The 27,530-nt window shown below is 34.8% G+C and overlaps 1 protein-coding gene across 4 annotated transcripts in view; it reads left to right on the top strand.

Moving 5' to 3' along the window:
- Window positions 1-27,530, top strand: part of LOC136039445 (diacylglycerol lipase-beta-like) — a 121,850-nt gene that overhangs the window by 81,556 nt on the left and 12,764 nt on the right. Inside the window, exons 14-15 of one of the 4 annotated variants that reach the window (XM_065723202.1) lie at window positions 1,190-1,320; window positions 4,539-11,677. The exons of the other annotated variants lie outside the window; for them this stretch is intronic. Of the exons in view, the coding sequence (XP_065579274.1) occupies window positions 1,190-1,320; window positions 4,539-4,707 (300 nt within the window). The 3' untranslated portion in view covers window positions 4,708-11,677. Of the gene's footprint in view, window positions 1-1,189; window positions 1,321-4,538; window positions 11,678-27,530 lie in introns of those variants that run through there. 4 annotated transcript variants of the gene reach the window in all.

Below are 27,530 nucleotides of genomic sequence, written 5' to 3'. Positions count from 1 at the left end.
GTAAACACTGGTCAAAGTTTGTAACTTGCAGCCCCTCCCACGGGGACTGTGGAGGAGTAAGTCATCCCCAAAGACATAGTTATTAGGTTTTTCGACTATGCTGAAAAAATGGCTATCTCAGAATTTTGATCTGGTGACTTTGGGGGGAAATGAGCGTGGGAGGGGGCCCAGGTGCCCTACGATTTTTTTGGTCACTTAAAAAGGGCACTAGAACTTTTTATTTCCGTTAGAATGAGCCCTCGCACGATATTCTAGGACAAATGGGTCGATACGATCACCCCTGGGGAAAAAAAATAAACAAATTCGCATCCGTGATATGTCTTGTGGCAAAAAAAAAAATGCAAAAATCTACATTTTTGTAGACAGATTCTTGAAACTTCTACTGTAGAAGTTTCTACTCTGGTACACTGAATTTGACGGTGTGGTTTTCGTTAAGATGCAATGACTTTTAAAGAGTGTTTCCCCCTGTTTTCTAAAATAAGGCAAATTTTCTCAGGCTCGTAACTTTTGATGGGAGAGTCTAAACTTAACGAAACTTGTATATTTAAAATCAGCATCAGAATGCGATTCTTTCGATGTAACTATTGTTATAAAAATTCCGTTTTTTATGGTTTCCGTTACTACTGAGCCGGATCGCTCCTTACTGCAGTTCGTTACCACGAACTATTTCAACGTATTATTATGTAAATTCCACTGTCTGGAAAGCCTTGTGGACAATACGCGCCAAAAAATAAGACAACCAAGAATATATTTTTATGAGAACCAGAAACAAAATATTTACCCTCAAAACAAAATTTGAAGCTCCCTCACCTCTCCTCCTCCACCCCCGAAAAATCCCAGGAAGTTCTAACGTGATTCCCCAACCATGAGATAAGACAAGGTAGACCCACCAAAATTACGTAAACAATTTGGTACTATTTGAATTAATCGCACAGATCGTATTAATCAAAAGTACTTGTTTGGCTTCAAGCTTCAAGTGCCCGTTGTGTAACGTTACACGGACACTTTATGAGCTTAAAATTAGTGATTGGTTTTGCGTTATTGACATTGCCAAATATTATCATTAGAGGGCTCCCAAAAGTTGCCCGACTACCTTCTTACTTTCAAATCTTACCCTTTTTTTGTTATTAGGGTGGCTACATGCCAACTACCTTCTTACTTTCAAATCTTACCATCTATTTGTTATTAGGGTGGCTACAGTTCAGTAGCAGAAAGGTATGGTGCTTCTCATGTATTTGAGAATGGTCATGAGACTGCTCAAGAGGTCAAACTATATTTACCTGGAAGAATACTTCAAGTCGATAAAATTACAAGTAGCAAGTAAGTTTTTTTATATTTCAGAAACATATTGTCTTCTTTGATTATCTTTTTACTGATTCGTTATTATTCTATATTTATATATGGGCATTGAAAATCAAACGAAAACAAATGAATAAATAAAACTTTCCTTCCCAAAGCCAAAGCTTGTTAGGGAGTGTGTTTCAGAAATCCCCAAAACAATAATAAAAACATGATGTAATCTAATGTATATAATACAGTATAATATAAATAATGTTTAATAAAACATTAAGCAACTAAACACATCTGAACATTCTGAATCTCACACTAATCAAAATATACATTCGTCAAGTCCCCTAGCCCCTTCCTGAATTCGACCTTGTCTACGTGTAATATTTCTCCAGTGTAATAACAACTATTTAGAAATGTAGTAAAAGCTTTTCTTCACTCACTCTTGGTAACTATTGAACCAAAAATCTGCTATTTTTGGCTTACTGTCATATAACCATGAACTGGACTCATTCTGCAGCAGCATAGGACTACAGGTATTTTTCATTTAAACTCTCTTCCGTAAATTTCGTAGCTTTTTCTTCTTCCTCTTTTTGAGAAGTGTGCATTTTTGTTGTAGACTTCTTTTTTTGTGCAATGAGAGACGCATCGTGCTCTACCTCTTTGTCTGCCTTGTAATAAGTCGACATGTACAAGTTGTACTATGTTAATTTCAATAAAACTTATTTTCATTTTGCTTTTCCATGCCTTTAATGCTATGTTATGTAGCCTGTCATACCATTTTATCTCCTCGGGTTCAGTGTAGTGTGTTTAAAATGTTTGGGTTGGTTTTTAGATACCTGCGTAAACGACTTTCTGGCTGGAAAATCATTCTCAAATAAAATCCTTACATGTTTATATCAGAATTAGTAAAATGACTGCAAGTTTTTGGTAAATACTTATAGTAAATACAGAATTGTATTCTGTATTTACTTTTGGTAAATAGAGAATTGTATTCTGTATTTACTTTTGGTAAATACAGAATTAATAAATACTTCTGCTAAAAACTCATTGCATTCTTCTACAGTCACCATTTTGTTTTCAAATTTCATTTTATTTCAACTTTACTTTCCCTCGTAAAGCCCCCCACTTTCTTTGAATATTTCCTTATAATCTCTTCCTAATTATGGCGTTCTGTTTTGTGTTTAAAAAACTTAATAATTTCTGCATAAATTGAATTTCTGCAGAATAACGTCATTTCTTACTTATTTGTTTAATTAATATAATGAATTGTATGAATATTTATTTCTTTTTGTGTGTGTTTAAATGAACAGATTAAAACTAAAAGAATTTCGTCAGTAATCATAGGGGAGAAAGATTACAATTTTTTGCTTAACTTTTTGCATATTCACTCTTTTATAATTGGTACAGCGTATAACCAAACTGCGTATACTGCGTTTGGTTATAACCAAAGAAAATATTTATATTGAAATATCTCGTATAACCGAATTATTGTTACTCTATTAAGAAGAGTATCCCTAAGTTGTATGTTGGTTTGTGGGCTATCAATGAATGTATTCTTGTTGAAAAGCTTCTCAAAATTGGATTTAAAGCCAAATTAGTTTTTTTTGCAACTTGAGATGGCTTAAAGACGCATTGATGCCTTTTCTCTGCTGCTTATTTTAATACCAACTCTTAGAGACACAAGTGCCGCGTTTTATTTGGTCTTGTTTCAGTCTAGTTTCAGTCCTGTTTCCTTAATAGCGTTTTTTTACGTATTTAGTAAGCTCAAAGCCGTTTTATTTGCGATATCCCGTAAGGGACCGTACCGTTTTCCGTAACTAGATCCCGAAAATCGAAACTTGTTCGTCCAGGTAGTTTCACCCCTTTGTTTCATAAAAATGGCGTCAGAAAATATTTACCTGATTGATGTGTATGAAGATTTCTTTTATTTTGTTGACCAACCAGGTTAGTATTTTTCCAGATATGTGTACGGCACTGTTTTTCTGTGTCTACTGTAAGGTATGCCCTTGGCTCTAGCAAATCACAGTACTTGGTGTCTTTTTAAGTCCTAAAAAAAGCTAGACTTCACTTTCAACATTCCCAGATGGGTAAATCTATGACAGTTCATATTATTGACTTACCAATAAAGTGAATATACCATTCAATGCCTTTTTTTATGCTCTTTACGAATATAATAGTTGCTTCTATCGCAAATTCAAGCTTAAGCACTTTTTGACCTAATCTAACCTAAAAAAGCTAGTAACACTCAAGAAGCATTCGCCGATTTTCAAAACTTTTGCCAGTAAGCTGCCTAGCTCTTTTCCAGCGTTTTATTTGTCAAAGGCAGTACCGAAACGAAACAAAACGAAGGTTCAAATAAAACGGAATTATGTGAAACAAAACTGGAAACGATAGCCCAAAATGAAACCATCTTCTCTAAAAAAAAATATGGATAAGGTATGGCTGCAAAAATAACAATCCATTTCTCATTACCAAACATGTTCCTTGGAAAATAACCAAAACAGAATCTGGGCATGGACAGCGTATGATAACTGAAATGCTGAGTAGTTCTTCTATAAAATGGTTATTTCTGTATAAATCACTTTTCTGAACATTCTATTAGGATCTGTTTTTTTCTAATACCTGAATTCCAAAACTATAATTCTTTTAATATTTGCTTTCATATATTATTTAGCCTTTTTTGGTTTTCTTAATAACACTGATGTCTTTTTTAATCGGAACCGTTCTTGGAATTAGCAAATATGGCAGTTGTTCCTGGCAGGTTTACAAAAGAAACCATTCCTTTCCTTCTGCTCAGATGAGTCTCGTTGCTAAATTACAGAAATTGAGGTTGAAGAATATTACCAAATCTGGTTGTCTCCTGGTATACGATTTATTTTGCATAATTAATAGTGTTTGAAGGGATGTATTTTTTCTGTATGCTAAACTGGTGCTTTTTTTCTGTGTGATAGTTGGGAATGCATAGAGTTATGTCTGGTGTTTGATAATTTACATGTTCATAGTGAAAAAAAAAATGCTAATTCCATATCCGGCTTTTAATTATAAGTTCTAAAATATAAATGGAATTTAAAAATATCTCATAAAAGATGATTATCCAGTTTTTTTTTTTGTTTTTTTCTGGTGAGGTCAAAAGCAATGCGTCTCCTAAATCGCATGCGTTCTCTATTAGCTCTTGTAATATTTGCAAATTTTCCTGTTTTCGATGGCAGGAAAGCCAAAATAACACAATGATTTCCCACTTTTTTCAGTTCCAATGAATCTCGGTACAGAGTTCGATGGGCTAACCGTGAAGAATATGACCAAATCCTTTTATCTCCTGGTATACTTAGAGATCATCTGCCTCATGTTGTTGCTAAAATTCTTCAGGCTGAGTCCAATTCGAGTGATCTAGTGCTTTCAGAAGTAGTTTCAGTATGAAAATGAGTCATTCCTATTTCGAAAGAGTTTATTCTTTAATGAATTATTTATTTATTGGTTTATGTAGCAGTGCAAATTTTATCGGAGGGTAAACTTTCTTCCAACGAAGAATGGATTGTTTATGCCCCGCCCGAATGGGTGCTCCTCATATTTTGGTATTATCGGAGTGATGGAAATAAGCCATTTTTTCCGTCGTTATTTTTTAAGTTCAGTCTAACATAAGCCCTTAAATTTACCGTTTACAGCTGATTAATGTGGTTTCATTTCGGTATGTATTACGTAAAATTATACAGAGTTGCCTTTCAGGTAGCGGTATTCAAAACAATCGATACATTACGCAGTTGTAGAGGACCAATGTTCTTTTTTTTTTTTTTTTTTTTTTTTTTTTTTTTTTTTTTTTAATATCTTCCTGTCTCACCTAAAAGTTTTAACGGACATGTCCAGGACTGCATAGAAATTGAAATAAAAATATATTTACGGCCTTTATAGGAAAAGGAGAGACACAGTTACCTCAAGAGCAAATGTGCAAGACTTTAAGGAGTTAGTGGAATCTCTAGATAATAATTTTAGTTTGTCAACCTATACTGCGGGATGTAAATTTTGCAAACAGTGAGGGTTTCAAAGATATGTCATTTAAGACCTTTGGCATAACAGCGAGTTCTATCGAGAGCCAGTACTCGATTTTTCTCACTACTGGGCTTCGATGCGATTTTGTGTTTGGTGACATCGGTGTATCAGCGATAGAACGAATTAGCTATAGAATAGGCTTTATTAACAGACGATGTAAATCAAATTGAATTCAAACTCCTAACGGAAAGCGTAGCTCGCAGAATTGGGTAAAATAAACGTAAAGAATTGTCAAAAGAAAGAAGTTTTCGAAAAGAGAGAGACAGAGAGAGATGCCGATCAAAAAACAAGGGGAAACAATCGCTATAGAGTAACATGAAATAAATGCAGTATAATGTTGTTTTTTTTGTTGTTGTTTTTTTTTTGTAAAATACTCATCAAAATACTCCGATTTCCTGTTATCTTAGAGCGATAGATTTTTGTTCATGAACAGACATGTTTTTGTACATTATTTCATCTTCTCTGATATGAAGAGATATTTGGTTATTAACAGGCTTTATAAAAAAAAGATCTGACTTACGGGATTTATCACTCGATTCCAACTTATCTGATACCAAAGACTGTTTTGTGATGACTAAAACTAAATTTAAAAAACTAAATAAACATTGAAAGCCAAAATCTGTTGATTTTGTAAGAGTCGAATTAATCTTCACCTATTTGTTGCCCAGTAAATATTTAACTTCCCACTGGCTAAAATAATTTTCGTTCTAACAAATGAACAAAGACCTAAAGGCCTTTTTGAGAGCACTCTAGATAATTCTAATACTCTTTTAATTTGACTGCAACAATATAGAAAGTGATGCAGGAAGGGTCGAACCTGCATAAGCCTTTATTCGATAGAATCGTTTTATAAAATTATATGAAAATCAAATATCTTTAGATTCGTTGATAAATAGTCAATTTTGTGATGTTTTGCAAAATATTTCTTATAACTATTTTAAATCCTTTAAAAACATTCGACTGTTTAATTCGACTTTTTAACATCTAATTCGACTGATTACATTCTTGGTTGAGGGTAAATAGGCATAAGATTAATCTTGGTAAATCAAAATCTTGCCATTTTCCCCCTCCTGTTTTTTATACATTGAACACCCAAATCTGTTGATTTTGTAACAGTCGAATTGATTCAGAGGATACAGTTTAAAAATAATTGGTGTTGGTGCAGGGGTGTGAGGGGTGATACAGGGTCGAACCTGCATAAGCCTTTATTCGATAGAATCGTTTTATAAAATTAAATAAAAATCAAATATCTTTAGATTCGTTTGTAAATAAATATCTTTAGATTGGTTTGTAGATTCGTTTATGATTTTTTGCAAAATATATCATAATACCTAGCTTGAATCCTTTTGCATTATTTAAATTTGGGGACAGGGGATACGCTGTAAATCTAAGTAAAAATGAGAAATTTAATATAAAATAACAATTGTCTTTGGATTATATGTGTGGAATTAAGATATTTCAGTTCTTGTTTTAGTTTAGATTTCTCGTATATAAATGGCTCCTTAAAATAAAAGAAGATCAGGTTCTCAATATAAAACAAAGACTTGTATTAGCGTGGGAATTCTGGTTTTTACCCCGTTTTACTCATTTTTTGTCCGTGTTAGGTCAGTTCTACAGAAATATATTCATATTGTTTGTCGTAGATTAGGATATTCACGTATTGTTCCTTCTTGTTTGTTAATAGACTTAGAAAGCTGTGGTCGCAGGTGTGCCCAGAACTGACCAGTGAAAGGGGTGAGGGATTATCACTTTAAGTAAAAGCTTATTTTCGAAAATACATGTTGACTTCCAAAAAAATATGTTTGATAAATATGTAATAGCGTAAAGTGCACGTAATGTGTAGAGGAGGGATGGTGTCAAGTGGAGGGGGGATCATCCTATATCCTCCTACATTTTGAGAAAGATTGGAGAAACAACAATCCCCCCCCATCACGTATTGAAAAATATGCTTCGCACCTCTCCTAAATTCTCGTGGATTGACGCCAGTGCAGAGAAGAATAAAACCTATGCGTAAAAATATGCTTTTTCAGCACCTGGAAGTGTCCCAAAACGTTTAAAGCATAACGCGGATAAAACGGCTAAAATCCATGCCAGATAGGAAAGAATGAAGGAAATCGTATATATAGGCTAGGCTTTTTGGGTGTTGTAAAATAATGCTGAATAAAAACACTAATTTCTATCACGTATATTACAAATTATGCAATTATTTCTCATGCAAACAAGAGCAGAATTTTTATGGATATTTTCTACGGGATATTTAGATTGATTCAGAGGATGTTCTGTCTGAACTTTTACCTCTCTGATCAGGGAAGAAGGAAGTTTTATTATAGACAGAAACACTTGACATTAAGCATTTATTTCCCTTACGAGGTGTTTACAGCATCTAATTCATAGATCGATAATTCTAAATGAAGTCTATTAATAAAAATATGTCTACGATCTAAATAGATAGAGTAAAGAGATGATCTACTTAGATGTTTTTGAGAGTCGCCAACTTTCACCCACCTGGTCTGCATATCCGAATGCCATTTTTAATGCACAATTTGCCAAGCGTGTTCACTCGCCTTGCCGCTTGACACATTCTCCCAGCCATGTGGTACGATTTTTGCCACTCTTGTTAGGCTTGGCACGTGTCATCCAGTGTATGTGATTTCTGAGAATCTGCAATCCCTCTAATAGTTTTACACTGGTCATCCATAGCCCACTTTACAGTAAACACTCCATTTTTAAGAAGTAAAATTTCTAACTAAATTGTAAATAACACAGGTGAAATATTGCAAATCAACAAAAATTCGTGATAATAAAAAAAATAAAAGAGAGTAAAATGGTCTCAAATACGGATCTGGTAAAGCGGGTGCTAAGTGGAATAAAAAAAAATAAGAGGGGTAAAGGGATCAATTAATAAAAAGTTCCAATAGTAGGGAAGGTCAAATATTTTTATATAATCTTTGTGGTTGCCAAAGGGGTGATGAATGAATATGGAGAAACTACTCAAAGAGACGTGGGTTTAACAAGGATTTGGAGTTTGAATGAAATCTCTTTTGTTCAGTAATTGGCAAACTTGGACACGTTTTGTTCAGTAATTGGCATGGTTTGAAAATTTTTCAGCCTGTCAGTGTTCAAAAATTGTTTGACTGATCCTTTTTTAAGTAATAGTGGCAATATTAAGACATGTTAACTTCTTTGGCAACAATTTATGGGGTACACTTTTGAACTAATTCAATTTTATCTCATTTTCAAGGGTCCTTGTACCCCTCTGCAAATAGTTATTCCTAAATTTGACTCACAAAGAATTGTAAACGGGCTGAGAATCAGAAATAGGACCCTTGAAGTAATTGAAGAGCTTAATATTGGGGAGGGTATCGAAATCCCACAAAGTGGCATTGTAGACAGTCCAAGGACTTATATACTAGTCATAGTCATCTGAGGTTGAGTTTGATAAAGTAAAGTAGAGAGAGGTTCAGCTAGTGGAGTTTAGTTTCATATTTAAATCTAAAATTTACTCAGAGATTTGAAAAAGGGCTGAAATTCTTTAAATTTCAAAACGCGTACTGTCTCATGTATTTTCAGTATTGGAAATATTGATAAACGATCTGTTTTTATCTTGTAAACATGTATGTAAACCGAATGGTCCCATTAGAGTGGTTTTCTGGCCTTAGACATAAGCTCTTGTTTCTAATCAGAACTACTTTAAAATAAGTGACGAATCGAATTTAACCGTAGGTCGAAACGAGTTTTTCGTGGCATTTGAAAACGGGGAAATATTGCTCTAACGATTGATGAAGCTTGAGTTTATATGATTGTGGTCAGCTATTTTCCTAAAATAGAGGCTTTGCCTGCCACCTTCCCTGATTTTGTAATAATATTATATATCCTTTTATTTTTATCTTAATGTCTTGATTTAGTGCCAAAGAATTACTATTGTACAAGAATAATATTTTGTATTAACCAAGTATTACATATCAATTTTTATTAGATTAGAGACTGGTATTTCAAGAAAAACTGCCAACCACAATATTATAACCTCAAATTCCGTAAATTATAAGAAAAGCTAATAGAGAAATATTTTCCACTTTTTTGAAGGTAGGCGTTGGTATCTTTAAATAAAAGCTTTAGCCGCATCGTAGGCTAAAATTAATTACATGAAATAAAATGACTGGAAACATTTAAATAAATAAATTGCTTTAAATTATCAAGTGTCAAGTTTGTGATTAAAAGAGATATTTTCACTGAGAAGAGATATGGTGTCCCAAAGACGTTTGTCTCCACTTCTATCATAAAGGAATGGGTAGTACTCAGAGTGCATTGTCCATAACAAGGAGAGTCTATTCTCGCCCAGAAATTTTAATACTATGTTACATCGTTCTTTATAGCAGTTTCTCAGTTTAAAATCACTAAGTATTAACAAATAACATCCAAAGAAAAAAGAAAGAAGAACGAACCACTACTTGTTATTAAGAGGGCTGTATATTGCCGGTTGGAGAGTTTAGTGACAATGACCTTGCTCAAATTAACTTTGAAACTTCCAAGATGTCACACCGCGTTTTTTTTTGTTTTGTTTTTTCAGTGTCTCATGTATTATTCAGTTATGGATCGTTTTATGGATATCCATATTCGTAACCTCATTGTCGTTCTTTAAGCATAACAATTTTGGTGTAGAAAATGACGAAAGTTACTTTATAACATCTAATCAGTAAGCTCTAAGTTCTATCCAATGTTAGCGTGTCAAGTAAAAGTCCTTGAAATTCTATATTAAATCCTCCACTTTTCAGAGGTAGTTTATAATCTGCTTTGTTTCTTCATGTGCGCATGTATGTGCGTGCTAGTAACTTACTCCTATGATGCTGTTTATACAAATGTAATTGGGAAAGAATTTATTTTTTGTTCTCATTTATTTTTGCCTTTCCTCTTGGTAATTTAATGCAAAGGAAGTTTTTTGAGGCTTTAGATTAATTCCTTAAGTATAGGCCATAAAATAATTAGCTTTAACATTATTTAGTATAAAAGAAGTCAAAAAAGACCCTCAACATTTTATCTGATACAAAGTTATATTTGAAATATTGGGAATTTTGGTATTTTTTTTTCGTTCTGCTTCTTCATTTGCAATGGTAGATGTTGCCTTTCCTGGTTTTTTAGTTGAGGGTTCACCGTTAGATTGGCGCTAGGATAGACTTGGAACTGTTATATTCTGAATAACATATATTCTATAGATTATTTTTATTAAAAAGTTTTTAGGAAGATTACTGGTACTTTTTTCAATTTTTATATTTTCGCTTAAAGAGTGGAATTTTATGTTTTCGCTTAAAGAGTAGATTGAACATTGTGTATGTTTTGATAACAGTTCTTGTGTCTTGCGTTTAAACTCTAATTTGTCTTCCGCACAAAAATATATGTACAAAAAAGAACAACACAAAAAGTTAAAGTTCGCTTCTTCGTCTTTTTGCCCACTTTCCTTTGGGTTGATTAGAATTTGATAGGTTTTTTTCAACTGTGGAAATACCAAAAACTTGGTGGAAGCGTGAGGGTACACAGTATGTATTTAAAAATAATCCTGAAAGTTAATTATTTGTACTGCTTATGTGGAAAAGAAGGAAAACAATATGAATTATTTCTGTATTTAATTTCGCTCATTAGGTCTGATACTCGAGTCTTTGAATTTCAAAAGAAATTTCATTATATAAAGTAAAAAAAGTTAGTAATTCTCGCCACACGCAACTTTTTCTTTTCTGTAACAGAATGTTTTGATACTAAAAACTAGACATTAAACGCCCATTCAAACTGAGAGTTTTCTAACATTGAGGTTCAGCTTTGGCTAATTTGAGACAATCAGATTTTCCGTAAAATTTTCTGATTGGCTGATATCTGTAAAAAATCCTGATTGGCTAAAATTAGTAGTAGCTATTTCTCCGTATTTGTAAAATCTTATTGTGAATGGGTCTTAAATAAAACCTTATGGGTGCAATCTATCGAGGCTCTTATTAAAAAACTTACTATATTTAAGCTGAAATTAGGCGAATGCAGTAAATCGTTAAAAAGATATATCTAGTACATGTTCATTCACCGTAATATGTCTTGAATAAACCCTACCTTGAAATGCCTATGGCCGTGAATGTACTATCATTATATATATATTTTTTTCCTAGTCGGGCAAGTTGCAGAATATGCTATTTAGGGTGTGCATGTAGTTGTCGCAAAACGAAAAATTCCTATTTGATTTGTAAGGAAAGTGTAAGTAAAATTACATAACTGTGATGTCCCTTGACTCCATCCTTAGTTGTGGTGTCGTTACTGTGTGTTACTTGACATATTTATTTTTTCCAATAAATTCGCTTCTATTTTACAATCTCTTGTTGTTCTCTGGCTTTTTAGATATACTTATTGATTGGATGTTATTTATAGTGGTGTAACTACCAGTCAGTATTTTTCAAACTGTTTAGGTGCTTAGGAGAGGTTTACACTGATTTTTGGTCTATAGCTTGTTTCAAAATCTCTTTCAAAATTGTAGATGCCTTTTTTCCCAAATAACCAGGGTTGCCACCCATGGTACTAAAGCACGTGTTATATAGAACCCATACGTATGTTCCCGTGGGAAAAGGCATTTGGCCCACATCTCCAGCTATCATGCGTTTAAGAGTTTTCATGTTACAGTTTAATTCAATTGTTTTTTATGCTTTGGAAAACATGAAGAAAGTATATATCTACTAGTCTGTTCTGAGTTATGTTTATATCTGCCACTCAAACAATTTTTGGGTGCCACAAAGATAGTAATAGCTGTTCAAATTGTCATTCCGTAACTTAAGTTGTTTAAGGTTTGCTTTTGCTGATGATACCGCTGTTGGGACCCTTGGAAAGACGGAATTTGATATCAAGTCTAACCTTGTGGCATTATTTGAGAGAGTTATGTCATGGTTTAATGCCTATGACTTCGTCTTGAATATTGGTAAATCACATTTTCTTATTTTTTCTCGAATTGGTATAGCTTTCCCTCAGCTTACACACCTTCAGGTGTCACAAGGCTCCTTGTGTAGACCAGAGAATCGGGTGGTCCGGTTTCTTGGTATCCTGCTTGATGAGAACCTTTCATTCAGAAACCATGTAGCCATGATAAGGGTTAAGGTCTCACGGAGTTTGGGTATCATTCGAAAACTTAGATACACATTTCCCGGATCTATTCTGAAACTTCTTTTTTTCTGTCTTGTCCAGTCATATGTTTCTTATTGCCCCATTGTATGGATGTCTACTTTTCCGTCTACGCTGCGGTCACTTTCCGTCATGTATAATAAAGCACGGCGTCTGGTTATGGACACCAACCATTCTTCACCAACACCGCTCTTAAGTCTACGGTCTATTTACATTAATTCTTGTGCTTCTTTTGTCTTTGATCAACTTCACGGCAATCTTCCAAAATCTCTTCGGAAAATTCCTATGTTTATTTCTGATTCAGCTCCATATAGCCTTCGTTCTTCAAATAATATCTACATTCCGCCTACCCCCACTATTCGATCAGATTTCAATCCCCACATTGCTTGTCAACGGGTCTGGAATTCACTACCTTCTTCAGTGCAGAAATGCCACTCGTTTGGGACTTTTAAAAGGATTCTTAAGGATCATTGAATAAAGAATCAAATAGATTTTTTTTTTCTCTGAAGAGTTGATGGCCCCTGTGTTTTGTTAGGGGTGTTTGGTTTTCATCTCTGCACTTTGCTCCCAGGCCTCAGGTATGTTCTCTGTTTTTTTTTGTTTTTTTTTCTTTTTTTCTTGTTGTTGCTTATATTGTATCCCCCGTAAGTATATTGCCTGTGAACGGCTATATGTGATTGCCTATATTGACTTTATTGCTTGTATAATAATTGTTTTTTTTTTGTTATCCCCCTTGTATCCCTGGCCATGGAGCCTTTCGAGGGGAATTATGTGTATTGTAATTCAATTTTGGATTGTATTTTGTATTGTCTTCTATTTAATATTAATAAACTTCTCTCTCTCTCTCTCTCTCTCTCTCTCTCTCTCTCTCTCTCTCTCTCTCTCTCTCTCTCTCTCTCTCTCTCTCTCTCTCTCTCTCTCTCTCTCTCTCTCTCTCTCTCTCTCTCTCTCTTTCTCTCTCTCCCTCCCTTACTCTCTCTCTCTCTCTAACAATGCGTAACGGTCTCTGGCTGGTTTGCTAAAAATAATTCACCAACCAGAACCAACTTTAAATTCTTACGGACTTTAAGTAAACCAATATGATATGCCTATTAGCTAGTGTGATATCAATATATATACTACGAAAAAATAAAACTAACTGAGATGGAAAATAAATTCGCGTTCTCCAAAAAAAAATAAAAAATTCAACGATGTAGAACAAGGAAAACCACCAAAAGGAAAAACAATAGTTCCTTGAAATTGAAAAGGACATTGAGGTAAAAAAAAACATAAAAGGAGTCTAATTGTCAATTTTTCACATATATATTGGCATACTAGTAGGATTTTTTTTCTAAATTTCAGACTTCCTGTTTACTCCATTAGGAACTTACAGAGACCAGACTTCGGGCCACGATTGGCTCATCAAATTTAGCTGATTCCTCACAAGTTGAGCCAGGCCACATAATATCGGGCCTTTGGACAAATGAGTTAAGAAGTAATAAAATCTTAAACTTAAAATTTTGTTGTATGTGCTCTCGTGTGCCTTGAGCGACTTCTACTGAACTGAACTTACATCCCGAGCCATCTATACATGAATGGTGAAATTCTGTAAGATTAAAAGACACATACAGACCTGTACCGGCATAAAATTCGAAGAACATCTGATATGGACAGGAAAAGTTTACCCTCAAAACCTCTTTTGGCAACCAAGATCATATCAAGCTCTTTTCTTCTATTGACAAGTTATTAATGAAAGCTATTTAAACTAAAATCAATTAAGGAGTATCTCTTCAAGGGTAAATATAATTTTCGACAGAGCCAGCGAAAAGCAATATACAAAAAAATCATTTGGTCAAAAAGCGCCACAAGACTAAAATAACGAGGCTCATAAAAACGTACTCAAACTGGTAAAGGTAAAAAAAAGTTTAAGGATAAGGCACTAGACTTTCAAAGTCCAAACTGACGGTGCTGAACTCCGTCTCAAGGCACTTCAGTCGGGAAGTGCAATGGGGCCCCGTAGTGACACCATTGAATCATATATTTCTCTTGAACATTGGGCACTTATTATTCAAGTTACTAAGTCAAATTTGAGTTTTATTATTTTTCCCCCTGAAGTTTATTTACTTTTAGCCTGCTACAAAAAAAGTGTATGTGCCTATTTTCTACCGACCACTTAATTGTTTCTGAATATTAAAAGCCGCCAGTTTAAAATACTTTATGTAGTGGCAAAATATCGTAGTCCGTCTAATGTAAACCTTTATCTGATGGACTAACTGAGAAAACTACTATGCTAGTTCAAGAGTCTGTCTACTGGCTAAATTCAGGTCTGTCATGTTTTACCAAAAACACATTCTCCCTGTTCTGAACGCTCTGCTTTTGAATTTCATGAATATAATGAGTGTAAGCGGTAGGTTTGTGAAAGTTTTTAGGTTAATCCATGCTCAAATTTGTCCCGGAAAGCTGTTTTCAAGCTTCCCTCTGCTTTCCTATTTGTAACCCCTGGTTCCCACTCTTGCGATTTCGCGCAAAATCATGACCGATGTCATGGAGCTGATTGAAAAGCTAATTTTAACTGATTTGAATTCTTCTAGAGTTTTTTGCAGTGACGCAAAAGTATGCGTTTACGGCCCTTGTGTTTCACCATTGTTTCTTAAGGAATTATGACAAAAAGTCGAACTTCAGCGTAAAGAACGATGGCTGAAGAAGAGGTACCCTCTTCATATACAAAATAATTCCTGTTCATTTTAATTTTAACTATGCTCCTTACTTTCAATTGAAAAAAAGTGCTTTGTTTAATCTCTGACCGTTTTTCAAATCATACCAGGAAATCCCCTTCTCTCCCCCTTATAAAAATTTCCTCCTGGAAACTTTCCACTCCACGGAAATTCCCCCACAATAAACTCCCTCTCCATTCCCCCAAAAAATTTAATTTTTCAGTATAACAAACCCAAGGTAATTGCGTAAACAATGGCCAACTGCATTACTTACAATCCCTTCCCAGGGACTATAAGGGCTCACGTCGTCCCTAATGGCATAATTATTGGCCTTTTCAAGTGTGTTGAGTCAAATGTCTATTCAAAATGATGATCAGATTCCTTTGGAAGAAAATGGATTTGGAGGGGGGCCATTTCTTTTTGATCACCTAAAAGAGACATTGGATTTCTTATGCTCATTCAAATGATCCCTCTCCCGATATTTTAGGACCATTGGTTGTGATACGATTACCACTGAGGAAAAAAATAATAAAGACGCATGATCTTCCTTCTGGCCAAAAAAAAAAAGATAATACAAAATTCTATATTTTTAAGTAAGAGTTTTGAAACGTCTGCATCGGGGCTCTGATATGCCGAATCCAAAGGTGAGATTTTGATTAAGATATTTAGAGTTTTTGTAGTCGTTTCCTACCTTAAAAAAAAAGAGCAGATTTTCTGAGGCTGGTAATATTCGATTGGTAACATTAAACTTAATGAAAATTATATATTTCGAATCGGTATAAAAAGCCAGTTCTTTTGTATATCTATTGTTATCAAAATATAGTTTTTAGATTGTTGGTTTCTATTGGACCGAGTCACTCCTTACTTTAGTCCGTTACCACGAACTGTTCGAATATCAGTGAAGAAAAATTTTTAAAGAAAAACGTAGAGGCTTTCACATCTGTATATTCATCTATTTGTTAGAAAAGATTGACGAGCCATAAAGATCAGTCACTTCGTTTAATGATGATCATCCTTTTCATTTATGACAACTGTTGAATATTCCAGATGTGTAAATCAGAGTGGGTGACAAGCTGCCTGCTTCCCACATAATGTCTGTACATATCAAGCCTAAACAAGATGCTCAAAAGTAATAAAGCAGGTGCTCCCCCTATAAAGGTAGTAATTAAGTAGACATAAGCTGATGTTCCGGAAGAATTCCAGGTGAGCGGAAACTAAGTAGAATGACGAATATTTTAAATCACTCGCTACTGCAAGCTTCATAGAAAGGAGAGAAGGAACAGAAAATCCTTTTGGAGTGACTCACCTATACCCTCCTTATCAATAGTGATGAAGTAAAAGGGGATCGACAAACTTGGCAAAAGGGGATCCCTCTCTGTTTGGAATATGAAGAATTATGAATATAATCAAATTTTGGTAATTTAATGATCATAAAAGGACTGAGAATTTGACCCCCTCCCCTTAGTCGAATTCTTAATTTTGAAATAAGTGGTAATGTGGGTTTAGTGATTCAAGAAGCCCCATCCTCAGTAAGTCTCTTTGTAAAACTTATCGCATTATATAGTTTCCTAAAATTAACGAAATATGTCAAATTATTTGGTACTCGTATGAATTTTTCTACGGTACGGTAATTATTTGGTACTTCTAATATGACTTTCACTCCTTCTTTGACGTTCATTCCTAATGAAAATACCAAAGTAAGAAAATATAATCCTTTAGTAACCAATTAGGGCTATATATTTGCACATTAGAGGGGGGGTAAAGGATAGTGTGTCTGTATGCCTAATGTTTTATGTACATTTATTCTGCAAATTATGTAGTAAGAATTGCTGTCTAACTTCACACAGTCCAAATACTTTACCCCCCCCCCACCTAATATGCAAATATTGAGCCCAAATTATATATTTTTCCATCTATTTATGACATTTCTCTTTGTTTTATCTCACGCTAAGCTGAAAGAAAATAACGAAAATCGGTTCTATAATATGCCAATGAATGAACAACTTAAGTGGTAGGGGGTTTATCATTCAAGTATTAATTATTTTGTCACATTTTTTTCTGTATTTTTTGTTTTTTATTAGGGTATTTACATGGCTTAATAAGAGAAAAGGGACTAAAGAGGTTTCTTCAATGAAATTTGTCTACATAAATTGGAAAAAGTTGACGTGTCTTTTCGTGTTCTACTTGGCTTTTTTTTCTGTTCCCGGTTTTGGGCTTGTTTTTCACTTAGAGTGCCCTTGTCGAGACTTGCTTTGGTTAGGGCATAGTTTATTCAATGGTGCTCATAATTTAATAACCGTTCGTATGATAATCACGCAAAATCGGTGGTTGTACAATAATGGTTTATTTACAAAGTTCAGAAATATACAAGGACCAGTATCAGAATCACGCATTACTGTGACTCTGAGTCACAAATAAATCAGAACATCTTCATTATAACGGATATAAAACGTCTGTCTAACGTCTAAAGTAAGCTTCGTGTATATACAAACACTAATCTAATTTCTGTAAACTTAATTTGCACTTATAATTTATAATTTAAAATACACTCAAATTTGATATACGTTATATGCATACAGTTTCATAATTAATACGCAATCGGCTTCTAGTTTAGTACAAGCTGTGGGTCATTTGCTTTTATTATACGTAAACTAGGTGTCTAAAAATATTTAGGTTCACCTAAATTAGGTGAACCTAAATATTTAGGTTCACCTGTCTCTTCACCCCAAAAATAAGAATAACAAAGATTAAAAAAATTTACACCCCACCCAGCCCCCCCCCCCCCCCTTAAAGGAATAAAACTTGTTTTTTTTTCTCTCAAATATTTTTTTATAAGTGTTTTCTTTTGACTAATGAAACGAAATTTGTTCTACTATAAAATACGCTATATTCTAATTGAAAATACACTAGATTTATTTGAAAGTGCAACTTAATTTGCACTTATAATTTATAATTTAAAATACACTCAAATTTGATATACGTTATGTACATACAATTTCATAATTCACACGAATTGGAGCAAAAGGAAGAATTCGTGATGGCACTGCGAAATCTTTTAGTTCACATTATTAGCAAAATTGTTATGTTGACACCAAGCGGGGGCCTTTTTTCACATAAAAGTGTGTAGTTGCAGATAATTTTCCCTAAGACTACACATAGATAGATAGATTTATTCACACGAAAAGCCCAATTGGGCCATGGTGACATACACAAAACAAGTGAAAAAATACAGCAACAAACATAGGCTGAAAAGACATCTAAACTAATTATTTCAGAAATCATTACGATACATCATACCTACCCGGATGAACTTTTACCCCGGATGAATATTATTTATACTTAAGTAACACCTACTTCTCAAAATTTCCAAAATCCAATCAAATGTAAATACACTAGAACACTGACACGAAGGATTTTTTCATTCTTTTCTTTCCACCATTTTATATTAGAACAATTGAACTTTCTTAGATGTATGAGTGCCATTTTCATCACCCATGTTAATATCTTCACTTTTTAATGGAAAGAGAGAGAGAGAGAGAGAGAGAGAGAGAGATAGATCGGTATATTTAAAAACTATCGTAGCATAGCTAAATTCAGTTTTTTCACAAAAATCATACATTTAAACAAAAATCACACACTGCAACTCAGCATTAAAAATTGATATGAAGAAAGGTACAAATGAGTTGGCGTAACGATTATTTCGTACTTTAAGGGGTACAAGTTTATTTTGTAACCGAGTTCGGCTATTGGGAAGGGGTTGGTTTGGGTAGTAGTGATCGGTGGCTCTTATTGGCTAGGACAGGGTTCCAAATTGCTGAATAAGGTGTTCAAGCCGGACTTTAAGTGGAGATAAATTTAATTTAGCGAGGGCTTGATCATAGGGTATGTCACGGTTTCGGAGTATAAATCCTTGTTACTTTTTTTTCTGGACGGACTCTGTGTCGTGAAATAGGTACGCTGTGCGGATAGCAGATGGACCCCACCCCGGGCACGCGTACTCGAGCAACAGCCGAACATAAGACATGTAGGCATGGAGAAAACTTTCAGTATCACACCCAAAACGCCTCATTTTCGTAAGTGTCTGAAGTCTTGCATTAGCCTTGTGGACGGTTAAATTAATATGGACAGTGAAACTAAAGTCACTAGTGAAAGTTACTTCTAAGATTTTTTATTTCGTTCACAATCGGGAAAGGGATTAGAGGCATCTATATCCCGCTTCTTAGGGTTGGAACGAACTATCTTCGACTTGGCTACGTTAATGGTAAGATCATGACTTGAGCATTCGGTCTTTAGCTGATCAAATAACTGGTCTGAAAACTGCTCTGTTATGATAGTGTTTTCGACCAGGTATGTGAGCACTATGGACAAATCATCTACAAACTTGTAACGGTCGTCGTAATGATTAAGCAGGGAAAGAGAGCGAAGTATACGGCTCTTAAGCGAAGACATACCACGCGCAACATAGTCCATCTTTAGTTATTTCAAAGAAATTGAAAGACAGTTTGGTTGCTAAATAACTACCTGTATTTTAACTTTTATGAGAAAAGGCACTTCAAAAGTTTTATATGAAACAAATTCTTCGGCTACTCGCGAGATAGGCAAAAAAACAGACAAAATGTATGTCACATTTTGTATTATGTATGTCAGTTTGCCAACTTGCATTTGATATGTTTGTAAATGTTAAGAATATGCTCATTTATATGGTCAATAGCTAACTGAAATGTTACTGGTAAACCACTTACTATTGGATCTAAGTATTTTATTCGATATTGAGGCTTATCAAGTTGTGAAGGAAAGAAATTACCTTGCGACAATATAATAGAATGTAGTAAGTCTTTTTTTTTTCTTTTTTTTTAGCAAACTTACGAATTTGCGCCGAAATTTCACAAGTGGCTCTATCGAGAGCGTTATGAAGTGAAATTCAAGATCAGTTTTGATTTTTGATTTCCTGCTTAGCGCTGCTAGTCGATTAAGAATTGCTCTTTTTTCTTTCATGGCTTTTAATGGAATGAATAAATATTGAAAACTTTGAACTTTTTCTGAAAGCACAACTCATCGTTTACAATTCTTTCTTTAACTGGCAAATAATCAAGAAAGTTGTGTTTAAATTGTTCAGCTAATTTATCCCGTTGTAGAAGTTTATTTCCATGAATTTTAAATTTTTCAATTAACCTTCCAATCTTGAGAAGTTGACCAAACTTCATCTCGTTTTTCTTCATTTTAGTTTCAGAAGCTTATTATTAAAGTTTATTAGTACTCAATGATTATACCATATAGTGTATTAAGTACTCAATGAATCAGTACTCATCGATTAACGCGCTGGAGCAACAGCTCAGTTGGTTGACAGTGTGAGTGGGCCAAATTAATAACTATCCTAAACGGATACATCTGCTTACACGTCTTTCTGAGCAGAAGTTGCATGGTCCTAGGGATTCTATGTCTAAGTAGATAAGTGTGACAGTTTTCGCTAACTACTTTTAATCGGTCCCTCGTGAGTTTGAAAATTTCTTTTTCCTTTACTTATGGTACCCACTGCTGCGTCAACCCCGACACGATTTTTTTCTGGCGGAACAGACGCACGACAGAATCGGATGGAGGTTCACAAAGAAACGCAGACTTTTGCGTCACTGCGACAAACTCTAGAAGAATTCAAATCCGGCTGTCAAACTCGTGATCACATTGTGATCCTCGGAATATAAAATTAGCTGGCACCTATCAGCCAAAATTAGCTTTTCAATCTGCTCCATGACTTTGGTTATGATCTTTTTTTTTTTTTTTTTTTTTTTTTTTTTTTTTTTTTTTTTTTTTTTTTTTTTCTTTTTTTTTAATCAGAACAACGCAGGCGATTTGTCGCATGAGTTGAAATTATTCAACGCATCCGACATTGCAACAAAATGGATGGTTAGGACTCTTTGTCACAATTCTACTTTTTAAAACAAATAAAAAACTTTAGGGTAAAGAGTGAGGCGTTGAGGAGGGGACAACTCCCTTCATATACGGAACAATTTTTGTTCGTTTTTAGTTTTAATGTTGCTCATTACTTGCAGTCGAAAAAAAAACTTTGTTTTATTTAATTTCTGAACGTTTATGAATTAATGTATGTTTTGATTTTGGCTCACCGCACGTGAAGGATTAAAACGAAATTTGTACATTATTATTTTTTTTTTTGGCTAGATAACTTTCTCATAATTATGACCAGACAATTTTGAAACAAAGGGTGGGGGAGGAGGCCTAGTTACCCTCTAATTTTTGGCTACTTAAAAATGCAACTAGAATTTTTATTTTTTACGATGGTTTTTGTTAGTAATAAACATACATAACTTACGAATTAACTTACGTAATGACCTTCTATATTTGTGTATCTTTATTATGTATATGAGGGGATTTGCCCCCTCTTCAATACCTCGCTCTTTACACTAGAGCTTGAATTTGTCCCAATTCCTTAAGAATGACCCCTGAATAACAAAGGCCGTAGAATAAATAGTATGTTCAAAAATTATGTTAGAGATTTTCTAGCTAGTAAATAGTTTTGTTTGTTTGTTGTTGTTTTTTTTTGTCTCTTTATTTTTTATTCCGGTTTCCCTTGGAGTTGAGTCTCTGGATTCAGTTGGATATTTAATTGAGCTGGTGAAATCATGTGCTACCCCCTGCCTAGCTTGTCATTTTTTGGAGATTATTAAGGTGGGCGACTCAATTTTGTTTTTTGGTTTTTATGGCACTTGGTATTAACCAAGTGACATATAGCAGTCGCCAATTCTGTCGGTCTGTCGGTCCCGGTTTTGCTACTTTAGGCACTTCCAGGTAAGCTAGGACGATGAAATTTCGCAAGCGTATCAGGACCGGACCAGATTAAATTAGAAAAAGTCCCGGTTTTTGCTACTTTAGGCACTTCCAGGTAAGCTAGGACGATGAAATTTGGCAAGCGTATCAGGGACCGGACAAGATTAAATTAGAAATAGTCGTTTTCCCGATTTGACCATCTGGGGGGGGGGAGTAGGGACCGGTTAATTCGGAAAAAATAGAAAAAATGAAGTATTTTTAACTTATGACCGGGTGATTGGATTTTAATGAAATTTGATGTTGGAATGATATTGTGTCTCAGAGCTCTTATTTTAAATCCCGACTGGGTCTGATGACATTGGGGGGAGTTGGAGGGGGGAAAACTAAAATCTTGGAAAAACACTTAGTAGAGGGATCGGGATGAAACTTGATGGGAAAAATAAGCGCAAGTCCCAGATACATGATTGACATAATCAGAACTGATTTGCTCTCTTTGGGGTAGTTGGGGGGGGGGGGGTGGTAATTCTTAAAACTTAGCAAAAATGAGGTATTTTCAACTTACGAACGGGTGATCGGATCTCAATGAATTTGATGTTTAGAAGGATATCGTGTCTTAGAGCTCTTATTTAAATCCCGACCGGATCTGGTAATGGGGACGGGGAGTTGGGAGGGGGGAACCTAAAACTTGGAAAACACTTAGAGTGGAGGGATCGGGACTGAAACATGGGGGGAGGAAAAATAAGCACAAGTCCTAGATAGATGATTGACATAAACGGAACGGATCCGCTCTCTTTTGGGTAGTTGGGGGGGGGTATTTCTGAAAAATAAAAAAATGCGGTATTTTTTAACTTACGCACGGGTGATCGGATCTCAATGAAATTTGCATAATTACGACGGCTCATCGTGGCTCACGAGCTCTTATTTTAAACCCGACCGGATCTGGTGACATTGGGGGGGGGAGAGTGGGGAGGGAGAAACCTAAAAAATTGGAAAACACTTAGAGTGGAGGGATCGGATGAAACCTTGGTGGGGAAAAAAAACACGAGTCCTAGATACATGATTGACATAACCAGAACGGATCCGCTCTCTTTGGGGTAAGTTGGGGGGGGTTAATTCTGAAAAATTAGAAAAAATGAGGTATTTTTAACTTATGAACGGGTGATTGGATCTCCATGAAACTTGATTTTTAGAAGGACTATCGTGTCTCAAAGCTCTTATTTTAAATCCTGACCGGATCTGGTGGACATTGGGGGAAGTTTGGGGTGGGGAGACCTAAAATGATGGGAAACGCTTAGATTGGAGGGATTGGGATGAACTTGGTTGGAAAAATAAGCAGAAGTCTTGCATACGTGATTTACATAATTGGAACGGATCCGCTCAATTGCGGGGGGGGGAATTCTGAAAAATAAGAAAAATGACGTATTTTTAACTTACGAAGGAGTGATCGGATCTTCATGAAACTTCATATTTAGAAGGACCTCGTATCTCCGATATCTTATTTTAAATCTCAACCGGATCAAGCGTAATTGGGGGGGGGGGGCAGTTGGGGGGGACCGGATATCTTAGAAAATACTTAAAGCGGGTGAGATCAGGATGAACTGGATGGGAAGAATAGAAACCTGTCTAAGATACGTGACTGACCGTAACTGGACCGGATCTGCTCTCTTTGTGGAATTGGGGGGGGGGTAATTTGAAAATTGAGGTATTTGTAACTTACGAAAGGGTGACCAGATCTTAATGAAATTTGATATTTAGAAGGATCTTGTGCTTAAAGTTCTAATTTCAAATTCCGACCAGATCCTGTGACATTCGGGGGAGTTTGAGGGGGGAACCGGAATTCTTGGAAACATGAAAATTGGAGTATTTACATCTTACGATAGATGATCGGATCGTAATGAAATTTGATTTTAGAAGGAATTCATGTCTCAGAGCTCTTATTTCAAATCCCGACCAGATCTTTTGACATTGTGGAGATTTGGAGGGGGAAATCTTGGAAAAACCTTGGAGTGTAGGAGTCGGGATGAAGCTTGGTGGATAGAATAAACAAATGTCCTTGATACGTGATTGACAGAATCGTATTGGATTCACTCTCTTTGGGGGAGTTGGGGGGAGGGGTTCAGTGATTTGGCGAGTTCGGTGCTTCTGGACGTGCTAGGGCGATGAAAATTGGTAGGCGTGTCAGGGGAGCTGCACAATTTGACTTGATAAAGTCGTTTTCCCCAGATTCGACCATCTGGGGGGCAAAAGGGAGAGGAGAAATTAGAAAAAATTAGGTATTTATAACTTACGAGTGGGTGATCGGATCTTAATGAATTTTGATATTTAGATGGACTTTGTGACTCAGAGCTCTTATTTTAAATCTTGACCGGCATTAAGCCTCTTTATTTTCCTTTTTAAATCAATCTATTGATTCATAGAATTTTGTTAGAGCTCATACCATATGATCTCTTGGCTCTTAGCTCTTCTCGCCTCGTCACAAGTGCCATATGAGCTCTTAGCTCTTGTTGTTTATATTTTTTTTGTTGTTGGTATTTTTTTTCTCCCCTGTTCTTTCCCGGCCATGGAGCCTTATGGGGGAGATTGTCTTGAAGTAATTTTTTGTTTATGGATTTTAATGTTAAATAAAGAACTCAGAACTCAGAACTCAGATACATAATTTATTCCCTCACAATAGACTCAATGAGTCCAACAGATTAATAATCAGGTCGTGCTATTTAAGGGAGCGGATGATAAGAAGGTGAAATAAACCTTCTATTAACACAATTTTTTTATTAAAGGACTTGAGGATGGGAGATTATTAAAGTATTGAATTTGATGGAAAATAGTTAATGAATTCAAGATATGCTTCAAATGTAAGTAATTTCAATTTTTTAAATGTGTTTACTTTGAAGAATGGGCCATCATAGTTTTCCTATTATCGTACTGTATTCATAAACTCTTTTTAGTTACTGAAATTCATAGTCTAATTGATTTATAAGGCTTTCCTATAATTTCTCCTTTAAGGAAGATATGTTTCTCATACAAATATCCAATTTTCATAAGACAAACTTTAAATATAAAAGCCTGTATTTCATAGATCATTCTTCAATTGACAATTTGAAACTAAATTGTCTGAAAATGTGTTTGTAACGTTACTTCAATATCAATTCAACTCTTTGACAGATGGGATAAGGCCATGATTAAGTGAACTTGAAAACATTGAGGTATACGATTCTTGACATTAAACATTCAAATTGATAGTAAAGGGAATTGAATTATGATTTAGGGCAAAATTTAGATTCTACCTGATTTAGTTACAAATTATAACGGAATTTTATCATTTGACAATCATCTATATTGGTGTTTAATCACATTAAAATACCCGAAAAGTTTTATTGCCAATATTCAGATCCTAAAAATATAGCAGTCTAACATTAAAAGAAGAAGAAGATTTTAGAAGAACCTTAAAAAACCTTAGAATACACCTACCGCTACTAGTAAAAACACTTATTTGATGACCCAGTGGTGGGTGAGACAAAAGTGAAGACATCTAGATGTCTTTTCTAGAAGTTCTTTTCTTAGGAACTGCTATTGCACTGCCTGTGATTGTGAGGAGCAGATCCTGCCTTGTCTTAATTCATGCATAAGACTATTAGAAGAGGTCAAGCCTTCCTTTCCTTTATTAGTTCCCCTATTAGAAGATCTAACAAAACTAAAAGAGCCCATGCCATACCCAGGTTTTGATTCTTAAAATTTTAGGTTCTATAACAGGTATTGCCAGTTGCGTCGTTTCGGGGGGGGCAAATGTCCCAATTTTGGAGAAAATTGCTATAAAGCCCATATCTCTTGACTCTCTGGATGGAGACCCCTCTTACCAGCCAATAAAAATGCTGGAGCTACGCCCCTGGGTATTGCTTCAATACTAAGATGAGAAAGAAAAGGGAACAGAGCTATAATTCAGTGTTGTTCGCACTATTAATCTTACTCAGGCTTTTGCCAAAAAAAAATAAAGGACTCTTATTGCCGTTATTTTTTAATTAAGACAAGCCACTACGCCAACTAAGACAAAGGTAATGATTTACTACTAAACTCAGTAATGAAATTTAGTGCACATCTTAAAGGAATATATTTGTTACGCAAAAATCTCATTTCTTTTATTTTTTTTCGTTTTATTTTGATGCTAAAAATTCAGACTAATAAAAGTGGTAGCAAAACTAGTTTATTAATTTCTTCGTTGCTATTGGTTAATTTCTCCTGGAATTCTAATTTCCAAAGAGCGAATCCACGCTGACTCCAGACATTTCCATGATGTTTTCAAGCTCTCGGGAAAATATCAAGGTGCTCTTTCACTGTCATGCAGGAAATTAAGGAGATTAGCCGCCATAAAGGCCGTAGGGATTTTCAGAGTTCTAAGGCCCTTAGAAGCACTAATTTCTTAGAAAGTCGTGTATACCCCCCTCCTCAAAGACAGAAGGTTCACCGTAAAATGTTTCATGTCAATGTTTATGAAACCGAACATTGAATTACAATACTTTTCGTGTTCACCCACTGTCGTTATAGAGGGTAAGATTATTTATTCTTCAAGTAGCAGAGCTAATTGACTACATGGGATCTGAGTCCTTGAGGGTGAATCCATTTCCAGTATCAGAGTTCGGCCTGTGTCTCACTTAAAAGTTCTAAAGCCTACTGGTCATTTGCGTGTTATTGATAACTATATGCATTTTGAATAGTGTGCTATAATTTTTCAAAACATAAGCGAAAAATAAAGCATAAAGGACTATGGTATTCAAGATGACTGGAAAGAACTAATGAAAATAAACTGGATATGTAATTTACAGTTATATTGATTCATAGAAATCCGTTAAAGATTTTATTCAATTGTATTTTTTTTATTTTCTAAAGCTATCAATAGACATGTCTTTTTAAGCGTATTTTGTTTTCAATAAAAAGTAAAGGGAACATCACACTCTAGAACTTCTACTGTTAGGGCAAGGAGGGTAGCCAAATTTACCTTCGAAGTATTTTTGTTCGTTTTAAGTCTGACTTGAAAATCTAACTTGATTTTTACTCGTTTTAAGATTGATCTATTTCATCTGTACCAGTATCTTTTGTCTTTATGTTTGAGTTTCAGTTCGTTTAGGGTTTCAGTTTGAAAAGGACTTTATTTTTGCTGATTTTAAGTTTTTTAATATGGCTCTTTGCTTTTCTTGGAAAAACTACTGTTTTGGAAAGTTTTTTGAAATTAGTATCTGTTCACTTTTTATTGCCAAAATTTTATCACTGGTTAATATAAGGAATATTTCTCCAGCGTTTCAGATCTTTGACTGAGAAATTAATATACTGATTCGAATCTAAATTCTTAAGTTGTGTACGATGATTTGAACATTGGCTTTGATTGTGTTTAATATATTTATTGTATGATTTTTTTTCAAATTGAAACCAAGGCTTTGAGCTGCTCTTGACCTAAAATTTTGATTCAGCAGCAATTTACAGATAATATACTCGAAGGAATCCTCCTGGAAAAATGCTCAAGCTATTACACATGAATGGAAGGTAAAATAGGAGAGTGATTATATTCCAGAGACATCACTCAGATCTCTTTAT

Source organism: Artemia franciscana, chromosome 19 (genome assembly GCF_032884065.1).
Source record: "Artemia franciscana chromosome 19, ASM3288406v1, whole genome shotgun sequence".
Lineage (NCBI taxonomy): Eukaryota > Metazoa > Arthropoda > Branchiopoda > Anostraca > Artemiidae > Artemia > Artemia franciscana.
The sequence above is the reverse complement of the archived record's forward strand: the minus strand, read 5'-3'. Positions and strand labels throughout refer to the sequence as shown.